Here is a 14,106-nt window from a genome sequence, read left to right on the forward strand (position 1 = left end):
ACCGGCGATAGAGGTGAGAGAGGCATTGGTCCTCGAGCCGGCATCTTATTTCGTCGGCACGTTTCGGCTGCCCTTGGACGGCACCGCTTTGTCAACGTTGGTCCTCGCCAACGTAGACGCGGGAGTAGGCCTAGAGAGTGTGGACACAAAGGGTTCGGATCCTTGGATGATGTGGTTGCACTTCCGCTTCCTTAATTATAAGGTTATATGATCCGAGTGGGTCTAGCAAGGAGAATAGCATGCCACCAGGGGACGCGGTGGCCTTTATTTTGGAGAGTTCGGGCGCAAGCGGGGGCCTTAACGCAACCACCTTGGAGTACAAGCCACATAAAAATTCCCGGTCTAGGATTTTGCGGGGTACCCATGTAAACCGACTCGTATGTGATGTAGGTTTCCTGTTACAGTTTTGCATAGGCCCCGCCAATTGTAAAACTCTTCGGCGTCTTGTAACCCTAATTCCCACTGGGTATATAAGGGGATAAGGGACGCTGAATGGGTAAGATAACAAGCGTACACGATGCATTTACGTACCATTAACTTCCACATCCAGCAACCATAGAAGATATATGCTCTACCTCGAGATCGTCAAAGGATAATACAGAAAATCGACAACGCCACAAACATGAAGTAAGTTACCGGATAGATTATGCATGGGGGCCGAAATCTGTATAAATCTCTACCTCCACCATCCCGATCTTCGTGTGTGGCCCCTTGGAAAAGTATACCATCTTAAAATATGTTGACATTTCATTTTTGTCGTGGCGGCGACAGGATTGGTCGACGCCATCGGAAGGCAAGGGAGCATGGGGAGGGCCGTTTGAGGATGTGCAACCCTTGATCGGACGAACATGTGGTTGCGGATCGAGCTCCATAACATGGGCAAACCGGCGAGGTTTGAAGGGGTGTGGCGGCAATGTGCAAGCCTGAAATGTCCCTCCGGCCAACATTGATAAGTTCATTGGGGTGACCCGACTATATCCATATGTTGATGGCCAATTTCCCACTCTATTGAAAAAATACATGTGTGTCGATTTTTAAGATTTGCGTGGTTCCTTTTTTCGGCCGAAAACCATAAACATGCAGTTATATTTGTAGGCTAGGCATTATACTGCAGGGGTAGGATCTAGTAGTGGTGCCATGGCAACTCGTGAAAAATGCATATATTCTTGTAATGTTGTACGTGGCAATTTCTCTAATTTTATGCGTATTATAGGTGTTAAAATAACATACTTATACATGATACTTAAGCTAGGAACATTCATTTTGGATGCCCATGTGATTTAATTCAGCATCCGGTACCGTTACACGTGGTCATCTGCTATAGATGTTGTAATATAAGGGATCGAAGATATGATGAGATTAAATTGCGTGGAAAAGGTGTAAATTAACTAGTTCATCATACATAAAATGACGATGAAGCAGCAAATAATATTTAAAAAAACGTATAAATATGGCCCGATCATCCATCATCGATTCTGATTTTACCACTTGCTAGGTCATTCGTCACGGAGCGTACAACGATGAGGCCGGTACTCGTAGGCATCTAGCGTGTGCGTGTTTTTGTTGTTTTAGCATTGGCTATGTAAGCAACCACACTAGCTAGATAGGAGATTTGGAACATACGTACCAAACTTAATCTTCCAGGAAAGGAAAGCGCGTGCACGGAGCACACGGTGCACATGAACGCGCCGACCTGCACGGAACGGAACCACCAAGCAGTAGCAAGGCCGTACGTGGGCAGTTTGAACAGAGAGATCCATTCCCCAATTTCCACTCAACTCCCATCCACCAAATCCAACGTCTAGGGCCTGTTTGGTAGCATGTGCCGAATTTCTGCATGAATGTGCCCGTGAGAAAAAACCCTCTACACGTTTCAGACGGGTCAGGGGCTAGAAACGGCCTATCGTTTGGTAGCATGAGCCGCAAATTTGTGCACTGGATAGGGAAGCCAATCCCATTGTTTGGTTGTCTACTTTCAGTCCAATTTGGATGCACGGAAACACGAATCAGTTGTTTGGTAGCAAAAATCACAGTTCCATATCCTTATCGCAGTTCAAATTGGGTGAGAATACTATTACATAGCATGTTCCATATCCTCGGTGCTCCTTGTAGAGCATGCATTGCTAACGGCATTGGCTGATCGATGGTCTCAACTGCCATGGCCTCATCATTCAAGAAGCTATAGTACTTTTGTTGTGCCTCCTTCAATATTCCATACCCTCTGTAACTATTGTTGGAGTAGCCACTGACTTGGTCTTGACAGATCCTCCATGAGCTGTAGAATCCTGGAACCCGTCCTCGGAACACCTCATACGACTAGCACGGCATAAGAAGAACAAGTAAGGTTGTTGATCGATCACAACCATGAACCAATTCGTAACAGAGCAACATAACTACAAACAAAGTCATAAGAGAACAACACAAATGTTAACAACAAATGATAAACTAATAGGGGCATGCATGATCAAATTGACCGCCTGCGTCGGCCCGCGGACACCGTCGGCCCGCGGACACCATACGTGCCTTGGTAACCGTTTGCGTCAGGGGTATCCGCAACGGTGCAGGCGCATTTTTTCCCACTGACACTGTCAAGCTCAGTAATGGCGGTTTAACGTCCCGTTGAGGCCCGCCGCCCGCGACTACCGGTTCGTGCGCGAGGGCGGTGGTTCCCGCATGTGGCCAATAGATTGGCGCGTTTCGCCAGTGTTTCGGCAGGTGGGAAATGACCTGCGTGCGAACGCCGTTTCCCACCCCGCCGTAGTGATATATGGTGGACGCCAGCGGGCACACCTCAACCTAAACCGTGAGGGGCGAAGCGGTGATGGCAGTGGCTATTGACGGACCTGCTACCACGCTGACCTGAAGGCCCATCTTTTGCTACCCCACGGTCGCAAACGAATGCGTTTGCGTCGTCCCGTTGGAGATGCCCTTAGATCGTATCAGCGCCAAGATCCAACACGAGTTGCCTGTAAATTTGTATAGCACGCCTCCTTTGATATTTCCTCTCTCCTGGACATTGGACATGTATAGCTCACTCGCCCATTGGTCCGGTTTCCTCACATTTTCTAGGTTTTACTTTCTACCCCTGGCCTGGCCAGCTTTGTCGTCTTCCCGGTGAATATGTAAAATCTTCCATCCATGTGTCTCTTTCTACTTGCCGAAAGCTGCTGCCCAAACATGATCGATCAATCGGTTGGCAAGTTACAGTAGTACTCGCTGGAGTTCCGTTCCAAGCACCAAACCGTCGAGTCCATGCACCAGGCTGGTCATGATGATGATGCATGCATGGTCTCCTCCCCTGCAGTTCCGACCCACGTACCACCGCGACATGCTTTCGTGATGGTGGTGATCATGTTGATCCGCACGGTCTCCAACATCGATCTGCTCCAAGCTAGCTACCCGCTTCCCCGATTCGTACACGGATGGGCTTCAGCGACTGCGACTGCGAATCCTACGTACGTACCGCGGCAGGCAGGCAGGCAACGGCAGCTAGCGAGCAGAGCAGAGACACTGTCCCCTCCGCCCTCATCCCGTTGTAGTACTCACCACCCTCCACCACAACACATACGGATGTGCGTACAACGAAAAGCTAGGCATGGCGGCCGCGCGCGTCGGATCGAATCGATCCATGATCCATTTATCTTTCCAACTTTGATCGCGGCTGAGCCGACCGTTGGTCATATACTTCCACGTTAAACAAAATACAAAGGCAAAATTTAGGCCTCTTAATTTCTCAAAGTTAAGCACTTGAACGGGTTTCGAAATATTTGACCAAACTGTCCCTTTTGCCCCGCGTGCAGCCAATACATGAAGTACTAAGAGATTTAGTGTATGTCTGGGCTCTGAACGTGTGTAAATATTTGTCTCCAATGCTCTACCATCATAATCCAAGTGTGACCCATACGGAAAAAAATACCATGGTAAAATATCTCGATGCTTCCGTTTTGCCGTGGCAGCGGCATGATTTGTCAGCGCCATCGGGACGACGAATTTGAGAGGGGCGGGTGCTCAGGGAGGCCCAATTGAGGATGTTCAACTGGTCAGACGGGCGGGTGTCTGGGGATTGAGCTCGACGACAACGATTCGGCGACACAATGATGTTGGAAGGGGGTGCGACATTTGATAAGGAAGGCGTGGGCTTGAAAATGCTCACCCGATACCATTTGCTAGTGAATGAGCGGGGTGGAAAATCTGAGCAGCTGATTCGGCTATATCCAGATGTTGGCACCCAATTTCCCACTCGGTTTCAAAAAAAAATTAGGTTTCTATTTTCCGAGATGTGTGCGAGCCCTTTTTTTTTTGCCCGAAAACGAGGAAGTGGCAGGGGCCAATTTAGTGAACCATGGCACCACCTGAAAGATGCATATCACAATTGTTAAAATTAGTTATACATTTTTTTCCAAGCGATCCAACAAGGGATCAAATTTCATTATCGGTGAGATAACGAAACCATGTTCAGGTAGCTTACATGAAACATAAAAACAGAGGTGAAAGCGCCACCCTACGTCCCTACTTGCTAGCGTTCGACAAAACAGCAAAATTAGTTATACATGATGCTTATAGTATGAACAATTAATTTGGCACCCCATGTGTGTGCATCCGTCGCTGTTATACGGGATCATCTACTAGAGATGTCCTACTAATATAATGTAACATGAGAGGCGATTAGATTCCGTGTAGAATGTGCAAATTAGTTCGTTACAATACTTGAAATGATAAAGCAGGAACACTTTTTTTTTTTTAAAAAAGAAGCGTATAAAATGGGGCTGATCCATGGGTGGTACTCGTAGGCATCTAGCGTATGCACTTTTTTTGTTGGGTTAGAATTGGCGACCACACTATGTAATGAAGCAACCACGTACAGTATCTAGATAGTTGATTTGTAACATACCTAGCTAGTTCAATCGTCCAGGGAAGGAAAGCGCGTACGTGCACATGCACGCACCGACCTGCACGGAACGGAGCCAGCAGTAGCAAGTCCGTACGTGGCGAGTTTGAACGGAGAGATGCATTCCGCAAGTTCCACCCAAGTCCCATCCACCAAATCCAACGTGTGTGTGCCCTGCCCGGCCGAGCATTTATGGATGGATCGAGGGAGGAATGATGAGATGAGGCGAACAATAATGGGATGGGAAGCAATCAGGTACACGTTCACGTGCGTGCGTGGCTCGACGGTACCATTCCATTCCATTCCGTCGTGGATTGACTCCGGTCTCGTCTCCGTCCCGACCGGCCAACTGCCTGGCCTCCGCGTGGCCCGAGGAAGATACGCCCATGCGCGTGAGGTGCGGTCCCCACCCGCACAGGAGTAGCGCTGGTAAGAACACGCCCTCCCCCACCAAACTCCCTTCCACGAAACCCTAGTAGTACTGCCGCACGGTGACATGCGGGCCACGCCCACCAGACCCCACATGGCAGCGTCAGAAAGAGTGTCTCTCCCGAGGCCAAGGAGAGAGGGAGCGCCCGTCCGTCTCCGACGACGATCGTCCCCACTCCCTGCGGGCAGCGGTTGCAGCGGCGGCAGAGGCTGTCCCCTGGCCGCTGACACATGGCAGGACGCCGCGCGCAGCCGGGTGGCGACAAGCCCGCCGGAACCAAAGCGAACCAGAATCAGCCTGGCCCCACCTACCTTCCCTCTCTCCCCTCTCCCCACTTCCGACGTCGCGATCGCATCCCCGCCTTCCGGGCAACTTCCGTGGGGCTCGGACGGGGCCTATGCGGGGCCGCCACGCGTCGCACGGGGTGGTTCCGACGCGGCGTTTCCGTTTCCGTGCTACGACGCCCTTGCCGTGCCCGCACCGGCCTCGACGCCGGGAACGGCAAAAGGCCCAGCTTTTGTGCAGGAGTGGGGGCCAGCGCCAACCAAAGCTGTGGAGGGTGGGTCAGCAGCGGGTGGGAACACACAGAGAAAGAGAGAGAAGAGACCACAGACAGGGCAGAGAAAAGCTAGCGCAGGGCGCAGGCAGGATAAGAGCTGCCCTGCTCCTGCTTTTCCAGTTTTCAGTTTTGGCCGAGCCTCGCCGAGCCGTGCGTGGTGGGAGCTGCTCGGGAGATCCAGACGCAGGGGGAGTGCCACATTACATAGAGAGCAGCAGCGACCGAGCGAAGCCACAGGGGTAGCAGTAGCACTAGCACAGCACTACTCTGGTAGCGAGAGCGACAAGGGAGAGAGAGAGGGAGGTCACCCGGAGCGCGCTCCGGTGCGAGGTTTCCGGGAGCGGAACCATGGGAGAGGTGAGCTCGCTTACGCCCGCGTTGCGCCATGAGCATTGCTGTGTTCGTCTCCTCTCCGCGCGCGCGCGCGTGCGTGCGTGTGGCTTGCTTTTTTGGGGTGTTCGCTCGATTTCTCGGGGTGCTCGGGTGGGGAAACAATGGCTTCCGGGGTGTCGTTTCCGCCGCGGTTTGCCTGCGGTTTTGGTTGGATTTTCCAACGACCTCGTCCTCGCGAATGTGGCGTCTGCTAAGGCTCGCCGTGGGCGGCTAATTTTGGCCCGGTGAAAGAGGCAGCCGGCCGGTCGCACGCCGAAGCGAGAGGGAGGCGCGCGTGCCGTTTTGGTGATTTTGGCTAGGGATTACGTACGGGATTAATTCGGGTTTTCATTCATCTGCAGCACCGGTTCTGATCGACCTAGAGGTTTAGTTGGGGGTTCGCGTGCGTCCAGAGGTTTCCTACTGATTTTGGTCGGATTCATCGGTCCATGCCTTTGGTCGCCTGCTCGCGTTCTTCGATTCGGCTTTGGTGGTCGATCGTTTCGTGCGATTTCACGACAGAGATTTTCCTCACTTTCTTCGGATGGATCATCAAGCGCGCGCGCACTAGTTACCATTCTCACAATCCCTTTGCTCGTCCCGCTGGAGTTCGTTAGATTTCATCCGTTGCTGGTTTCCCTTCCCTTTGATCTCTATCCTACCAAAGTCCAAGTTTATGACCGACTAATTCGTCCCAACGCGCGGCTGTTAATTCCGTTTCTGCTGCTTCCTCCCGTTAATCCCATGCGCACGCGCTGCTTGCCTAAAATGGGTGTTGCTTGCTTGGGTATGTGGTTTTGGTCAACAGGGGTTTCTACACCGGATCAGCAAAACGCACGTTCACGAGCCCAACTTTGTTCCAATCCTTGGCTTTGCTTTGCTTTGCTTTGCTTTTGGGCCGATTTGACGAGACGCCGGATTGCTCGCTTGCTTGCTTGCTTCTGCCGGCCGGCGCGCGGTGGGAGAGATTCCACGCTTCCGGCCACAACCGGACGGAAGGACGCCTTTCGCTTCCATCCCCGATCGCTTTTGGTTTGATTCGCGCGCACAGATCCTTTTCCTAGCTTCCTCTCCGGTCGCCGTGCTCCTCCTCCACACTCACTCTCTCTGCGGAGGCCAATCCTGCAGCCTGCCCGTGATGCCCTGACGCGACGTTGCTCCTGTGAACCAACAGTGGAGTTAGACTGCACTCGCGCCTGCCCGAACCGCTTCGTCGCCACCTGCTTGTTCCTACGCGCCCTGCCTGCCTCCCCCTGCGTGCGTCTCCACGGAGAGTTTCCAGTTTCGTGTCACTGCGCTCCGACGCTGCGCACTGGCTCCGCTCATGCTTGCCTTGGCTGCATTGTCCATCTCCGTGTGCCTTCTTTGTTGGTCGTGCTTTCTTACCGATCATGCTGCTCGATCTAGGCTCTTCCTTGCACGTTTGGGTGCCAGTTAATGCTAGAACCACATTTTGCAGCATTTAGTAGACTTTGCCCAATTTTGCTATGATTGTCTTGGCTTGCTGCGTTGTCCAAAATATGGAGCCCATTTTGTGTGTCTCTTCTTTTCTCGGCTGTGCTATCTTGTCATGTTGCCGTCTGTTCTGCCCGGTGCCAATGCTGCAACTAGATTTTGCAGCATCTAGACTTTGCTCGTTTTTGTAGTACACTAGTTTTTTTTTTCTTTGTGAGAACCAAGTGATGGAGTTCCCTGGGTACTACTCCAGCATCGTATTGCAGCAAGTTTAGTCCACTCGGTTGAAACAAAATTTTGCCAATGCTAGAGCAGCATTTTGTAGAATTATGACTTGGCAACAGTTTTGCAGCAATTTTCCTTATATCTTGAGGAAATATTGGTTGTCAAAAGATGAAGTTTCTTTGGTTGTTTGGGTACTGTACTGCAGCTAATTTGCGACCTCAGTTGAGACAAGTTTTGCTGATTGAAATTTTAAATCTAATTTTGCAATGTGCAGAGTTCAAGTGAGGAAGCCGGCGCGGGCGGTGCGGACAAGATGGGGCGAGACAACGGCATCTCCCGCGCCGTGGCCGACGACGACACCGCTCTGCTCCTCTCGGCTGTCGAGAGCTTCAGGAACGAGGCGCTGGGGCGGCTCCGCAAGGGCTCTGAAGCCTCGAGGATCCTTGACCAGGAGATGTCCACCAGGCTCCTCCACCTCGCCTGCAGGCACGATGCGGTGGAGTGCGTGAGGCTCCTCCTCGATGGAGGCCACGGGATCACCGCGGCCCTTGTCGACGCGAGGGACCAGCTGATGCGGACGCCGCTGCACATCGCCGCCGAGACGCACTCGGCGAGGTGCATTCAGCTGCTCCTCTCCAGGAATGCCAGGACCGACTTGAGGGTGGTCGATGGCAGGCCCCTTATCGCGCTCGAGGTCGCCCTGATGAGCAGAAGGTGTGTCAATGGCATCAATTGCAACAACTATTTGCTAGTCATAGTGAATTTTGATCGAAACCATTCTCAAGTTGGCTTGAATTAACCTGTTCATGCAATGCTTTCTCTTCAGGGTGCAAGTTGATTGGTCACTGGACAACTCACTCGAGGACCTCCTGGCTTCTCTGCAACAAAAGGTTCACATCATTAGTAGACTCAACCACAGTTTCATTCATACCTGGTTGGCATTGGATGCATCTCTCATGCAAAACTGTCCAATATATTTCTTGTTTGTGTAGGACCTAAAGGCAGTGAGGCTTCTGGCAGAGAAAACCAGAGAGGTTGGGGAGGTAGCTTACAGATACGCCATGGAGGGGCGTGTCGCTGCACTGGCCATGCTGCTTCTGGTAGCTGAAAACAAGATATCGGCCACGGTGAGCGTGGTGATAGAAGGAGTCAGGACAAAGAGGTCAATTTACAACTCTGTCGTGGACGAGGTTCTGTCAATTGGAGATGCTTCAGCTAGAGATGGTAATGAAAGGAGGAAAGCATTACTCTGTGAGATTCAGCTACTTAACCAATTCGGGGCCTCGTCATGGAGGGACCTAAACATTGACAGGAGAACCTTGCCCCCTCTACTTAGGGCTGCCAAGGTACTGATGATCATGTTATTTAACAATTTTATGCCACATATATTTTCAAACTCTGCAACACATGATAGCATTACATGAAATGAGTTTCTATGACACCTGTGTTTGAGTATTCAGTACCTGTAGTTCGAGGTCTATGCCTATGTTTTCCTTTTAAACCAACACCTGTGTTTGCATTGGACATGAAATGAGTTACTATGGCTGCCATGGAGTTTTGGTATACAGTGTCTAATTTCAGGTCTACACCTTACTTAGGGAAATACACGGAATAAGTTATTACGAATATCATATACCTCTAAATACTCTTTGTAGATTAAGATCTACACCCTCTGCTTTTATTTTCAAAAAGCATGTCTGATGAAAGCTCGCTTTAATCATGCTATGCCTAACAAGGTGTAATTTGTAAAGGTGCAACTTATCTATAGAAAAACTTACTACCAATCTTCTTTGTGTAGGTTGGAGATATGAGTGTCACAAAGATGCTTCTTATGGGGGATGTTGATGTCAATGAAACCGACCCGGAAGGAAACACAGCACTTCACTGGTGCATTAGTAGTAGCTCAAGCACACAGGAGCCAAGGTGCCTCTTTAAAGAAATTCTGCTCCATTAACAGATGAATTGTAAGATATCTGTTTATACTATTCCCAAATGATCCTTAGTATTTTCTGTATTTGTCCAGGATTGTGTGGCTCCTGCTGAAGAGTGGTGCCAGAGTTTTCCAGGGTAACAAACTGGGTCTCACACCAGTGCACAGCGCTGCAGCAAAGGGAAATTACAAGGCTCTTCAGGTAGCCTTTTGTTACTTCCTTTCCTAGTACTTAATACTAGTGCACTACCACTGTGACTGATTGGTACTGTTGTTTCGTTGCTCTGTAAGTCACTTCTGCTTCATGCACAAGATTGCGTTGATATACCTTCCAAGACCAAGGAAACCCCATTATTCCTTGCAGTGAAGAATGGTTCTTTGAGCTGTGTGCAGCTTCTTCTGCGGTCTGGGGCTAACCCCAAAGCCCAGAACCTACGGTGAGTAATATTTCTTGAAGAATTCTTGGATTCAATGACTTGATCGAATTACTGTAATGCGATTCTTTGTTGCTGAACAGAAAACAAAGACCAATAGACGTTGCGACATCCCAGGACATGCGTTTTGTTCTCAACTCTGCAAATGTGGCACCATGTAAGATAATTTTCTGTGATATTTAAGAACTTGACTAACTTTACAAAAGGACATGTTTTATAGAATTAAAAGTGCTTGATTGCCCTTCATTTTGTGACTTCAACCTAAGCACATGTCCTTGTATAAGATCACATTCTGTTCTGTTTGTTTGTTTATCTGTTTCAATACACTGGGGGAATTTGATTATTTAGATTAACATGAAGACTGTTAGATACCCTTTGGTTTTACTCTAGAATAGTCAATAGTGGATATTCAGCAACGTGCATGTCTAACAGAAATATGTTATTTTCAGTGAACAATGGCTCACTGGAAAAGAACCGCACGATGAAAAAGGAAAGGCGCAAAGAGCTACTGGATGATGATTTCAATTATTATGAAAACGATGATTCTTATGAAAGGTATTTCTTGTATATGTTGCATGATTACATGAAATGTGCTTCTTATCTTTAGTTAAAATTAAAATGTCACTTTGAATATCGTTGCAGCTATACCACTACAAAGGCATCTGGTCACCGGGACTTCCGGACCAGCAAAAGTAAGAGCCAGAGTGCTACAAAACAAGGTCCTAAATTATCTCGGGTAATCTAGACATCCTCTATCTATAGTACCAAGCAACTATTTCTTCACATGGTCTGTTTCTTACAAGACAGTTTGTTTATAGCATAATGATCATTGGGAGAAGCATGACTACACTCGCAAAATCTTTGTTGGGGGCCTCCCACCTTCTGTAGATAATGGTATAGCCTCAGAAATCCTGAACAACTTATCTTCAACACAGTAAACATTGATATGCTTTTAACACTTCCTCTGGCTTTTTTTTCTGACAGCATACCTTAGCAAATTCTTCGCCGCTGAATTTGGACCTGTGGAGGAAGCAATCGTCATTTTGCTGAAGATGGATAACCAGATACAGTCCCGGGGCTTTGGCTTTGTAAAATTCCAGAGAGAGAAGGATATGATGAGAGCAAAGGAAGCTCATCACGTCTATATGCTTGGGAGGAGGGTGGAGATAAAGGATGCTGTTGCTAGACCATTCTTGCCTGAACTCCAAAGAGGGACTTCTTTAAGGCACAGTGTCCGTGAGTCCCCAAGAGGAACTTATAGTGAGATGGAGGATGAACTAGCAGATGAGCAATATTACATTGGTAAGAGGCGGCCACTGCCAGAGAAGTGCCTCCCATCTTGGTTCTTCATATTCAGGAAGTGGTTGCCCGGATTTCTTGTGGAAGCAGCTGAACGGTATGGAGAGAGGTACCCATTATGCTCTGTGAAGACTGATTTCAGATCAATTTGCAGAATGGAGCTTGATCATGCAGCACTTGGTTATCCTAAGCTAAGTGATTTCATGCGCTCCCTCCCTGGCATCTGCAGGATGCGTGTAGCCCCTGTAGGAAAAGGCCCTGCAACACACATGGTCCTTCTGCCACCGGTCTCACGACCAAAGTATGTACCCTTGCTAGAGCCGTACTCCTTTGATCACGACGAGCTCCCAGAATCAGTGTCAGATCATCAGTCTCCAAGATCACCACTTTCTCCCAATATCACTGATGACTCTCATAATACTGACGGCCAGCATGGTGATGTGTCCAGTGAGAGTAATGTTCAGAGCCAGCATGATGATGAGTACAGCAGAAGCAATGCTGAAAGCCCGCGGGATAGTGATTCCACCTCCAATGGTAGCTTACTTGATGAGATTACTGTCAGTACAACAAAGCTTAATTTGATCAAGCTACCTACAAGAAAGCCTGATTTGATTGTTTGTGGACCTGTTCCTCAAAGAAATGAACAAGAACCATCAAGGAAGCATGATTTTGTTGAGTCTGGACCTCTTCCTGGAAAAGCTGAAACAGGGGCATCAAGGAAGCCTGATTTAGCTGAGTCTGCACCAATAAGGAAGCTTGATTTGGTTGAGCCTGGAACTCCTACGAAGCTTGATTTGGTTGAGCCTGTAGCTGCAAGGAAGCTTGACTTTGTTGAGTCCAGACCTAGGAATCCTGATTTGCTTGAGACTGGACTTGCAAGGAAGCTTGAGTTGATTGAATCCAGACCTACAACATGCTTTGTTGATCATCCAGTTGAAAGGGCAGCAGTAACTCCAAGCAGCCACAAGACTGAAATGAAATTCTCATTCTTCCAATCCCAGTGGGACATGTACCTAGTAAGTGCACCCTTCTTGTGAGTTACATTGGTCGTCGCCTTAGTTAAGCCTCTAGTATCATTTGTAACTAATACAGTTTTCCCACTGCAGACTCCACATCCCAAGAGTGATTACTGCATCATATGTCGCTCCTGTGAAGCCGCAATGGAGCTTGTCCCATGCCTTCATAAGATATGTGTTGCATGCATGATGAGGTGCAATGTCAGGGCATGCATGACCTGCGGCACTGCTGTAAGTGGAGTCAAGTCTTCCCCGACGCTGGACACAAAATGCCGACAGGTGATAACAAGTATTCTCAAAACAGTAGAAATTTCCTCTCATTCTGTTTTTCCACTACATCTGGATTCATTTTGCCTGATCAATTGCTGAACATGCAGGGAGTTACGGAGCGCGCCTCGGATCAAAAGTGCCAGTTGATGGTTGTGTGCAGTGGAGCCGATGCAATTGTGAAATGCTCTCCCTGTATGCACACCATCGCTTGCCGAGGCTGCCTCCTTGCTTCAGTGACACTGCTCAAGAACTGCACAGTCTGCGACGGCATGATTGAGCACTTCAAGTTTGGTTGACAAGGCCTAGCTCCTTAATACAGTCGTGATACCGAAGACTACTCTAATACATAGAATAAGGCAGGCAATCCCACAATCTGAAGGAGAGATCGATCCCGCCTCCTTCGATTTTCCGAGATTGTGGGATGATGGCCTAATATGGGCCATGTTTGGAGGAGTGCTCTTTTTCCGCTCCCTTCGGTTTTTTTGCTTAGAAATGCCTTGTCATAGATGCTTGATAGTCATGATTATGTAAGCTTTGTGATGGGGGGTGTGTCCTCTTCGATTTTGGCAAGCTTACAGGATCCTGACTATGTCCAAGCCCCCGTATTATCTGTTATCGCACTATTTCGTTGAACCTATGCAAGTACTATCTGAGTAAGATGGATCATTTTCAGTTTTACATGTGCTGAGCTATGCTTGAGGTTATGAATTTCTTTTATAGATTTGGAGTTGAACGGTATGCTTGTTGCTTTTCTTCTCTTTTTTAGAGGCCGGTTCAACTCAACTGAAGTTATCTGCCACTGGAGGATTTGGTATATGCTGCATTCATGCATTTCCAGAGTGCACTTAGCAATCAGCAATTTCCTGTAATACTAAAACTTATCTTTGCTTGGCAGTCTTATTTATAGTAGAGCAATCTTTGTGACCATGTGGGAACTTATACTGTGAAGTGAGAAGATAATTTGATCTGCAATGTATTCTTTCATACTAGCTTCTGTCTCTTTTCAGAAGTAGCCAAGTAGGTCATCGGTTACAGATCAGCCAATTGGAAGTTGTTTGAATTGATCTACTCCCTAGATTTACGTTCTTATTTTAGGGATGTTTGAATTCGCATCTTATCTCCCTAGATTTGTAATTCAGATCTTTGATTATACGAGGTAGAAGTACCGGATTTCTCACCGTATGGCAAACACGCGGCGGTGCCGTCGGGGGTCGCCGTCCTGCGCCGC

At 48.6% G+C, this 14,106-nt stretch overlaps 1 protein-coding gene and 1 long non-coding RNA gene across 2 annotated transcripts; one reads left to right on the plus strand and one right to left on the minus strand.

Annotated features, from left to right (window-relative positions):
* The first annotated feature begins 6,196 nt into the window (after positions 1-6,196).
* Positions 6,197-13,556, plus strand: LOC127299164 (uncharacterized). The gene is made up of 14 exons (XM_051329081.2): positions 6,197-6,234; positions 8,204-8,643; positions 8,756-8,819; positions 8,922-9,275; positions 9,728-9,852; positions 9,953-10,061; positions 10,151-10,296; positions 10,377-10,450; positions 10,743-10,848; positions 10,936-11,029; positions 11,112-11,187; positions 11,278-12,608; positions 12,699-12,887; positions 12,986-13,556. The coding sequence occupies exons 1-14, from the start codon at positions 6,226-6,228 to the stop codon at positions 13,172-13,174; spliced, it is 3,306 nt and encodes a 1,101-aa protein (XP_051185041.1). The 5' UTR covers positions 6,197-6,225; the 3' UTR covers positions 13,175-13,556.
* Positions 7,901-9,801, minus strand: LOC127299165 (uncharacterized). The gene is made up of 4 exons (XR_007850348.2): positions 9,708-9,801; positions 8,982-9,033; positions 8,730-8,807; positions 7,901-8,629 (listed from the first exon to the last, which is right to left on the minus strand). It is a non-coding gene; the product is annotated as an uncharacterized lncRNA (long non-coding RNA).
* Positions 13,557-14,106: the final 550 nt, after the last annotated feature.

Source organism: Lolium perenne, chromosome 5, assembly GCF_019359855.2.
Source record: "Lolium perenne isolate Kyuss_39 chromosome 5, Kyuss_2.0, whole genome shotgun sequence".
NCBI lineage: Eukaryota > Viridiplantae > Streptophyta > Magnoliopsida > Poales > Poaceae > Lolium > Lolium perenne.

Bases quoted from the DNA above. Each gene is read 5' to 3' on its own strand.
- LOC127299164 (XM_051329081.2), top strand. The intron at 10,062-10,150 runs GTAGCCTTTTGT...TTGCTCTGTAAG, and splicing joins GAAATTACAAGGCTCTTCAG to TCACTTCTGCTTCATGCACA. The intron at 10,451-10,742 runs GTAAGATAATTT...TGTTATTTTCAG, and splicing joins CTCTGCAAATGTGGCACCAT to TGAACAATGGCTCACTGGAA.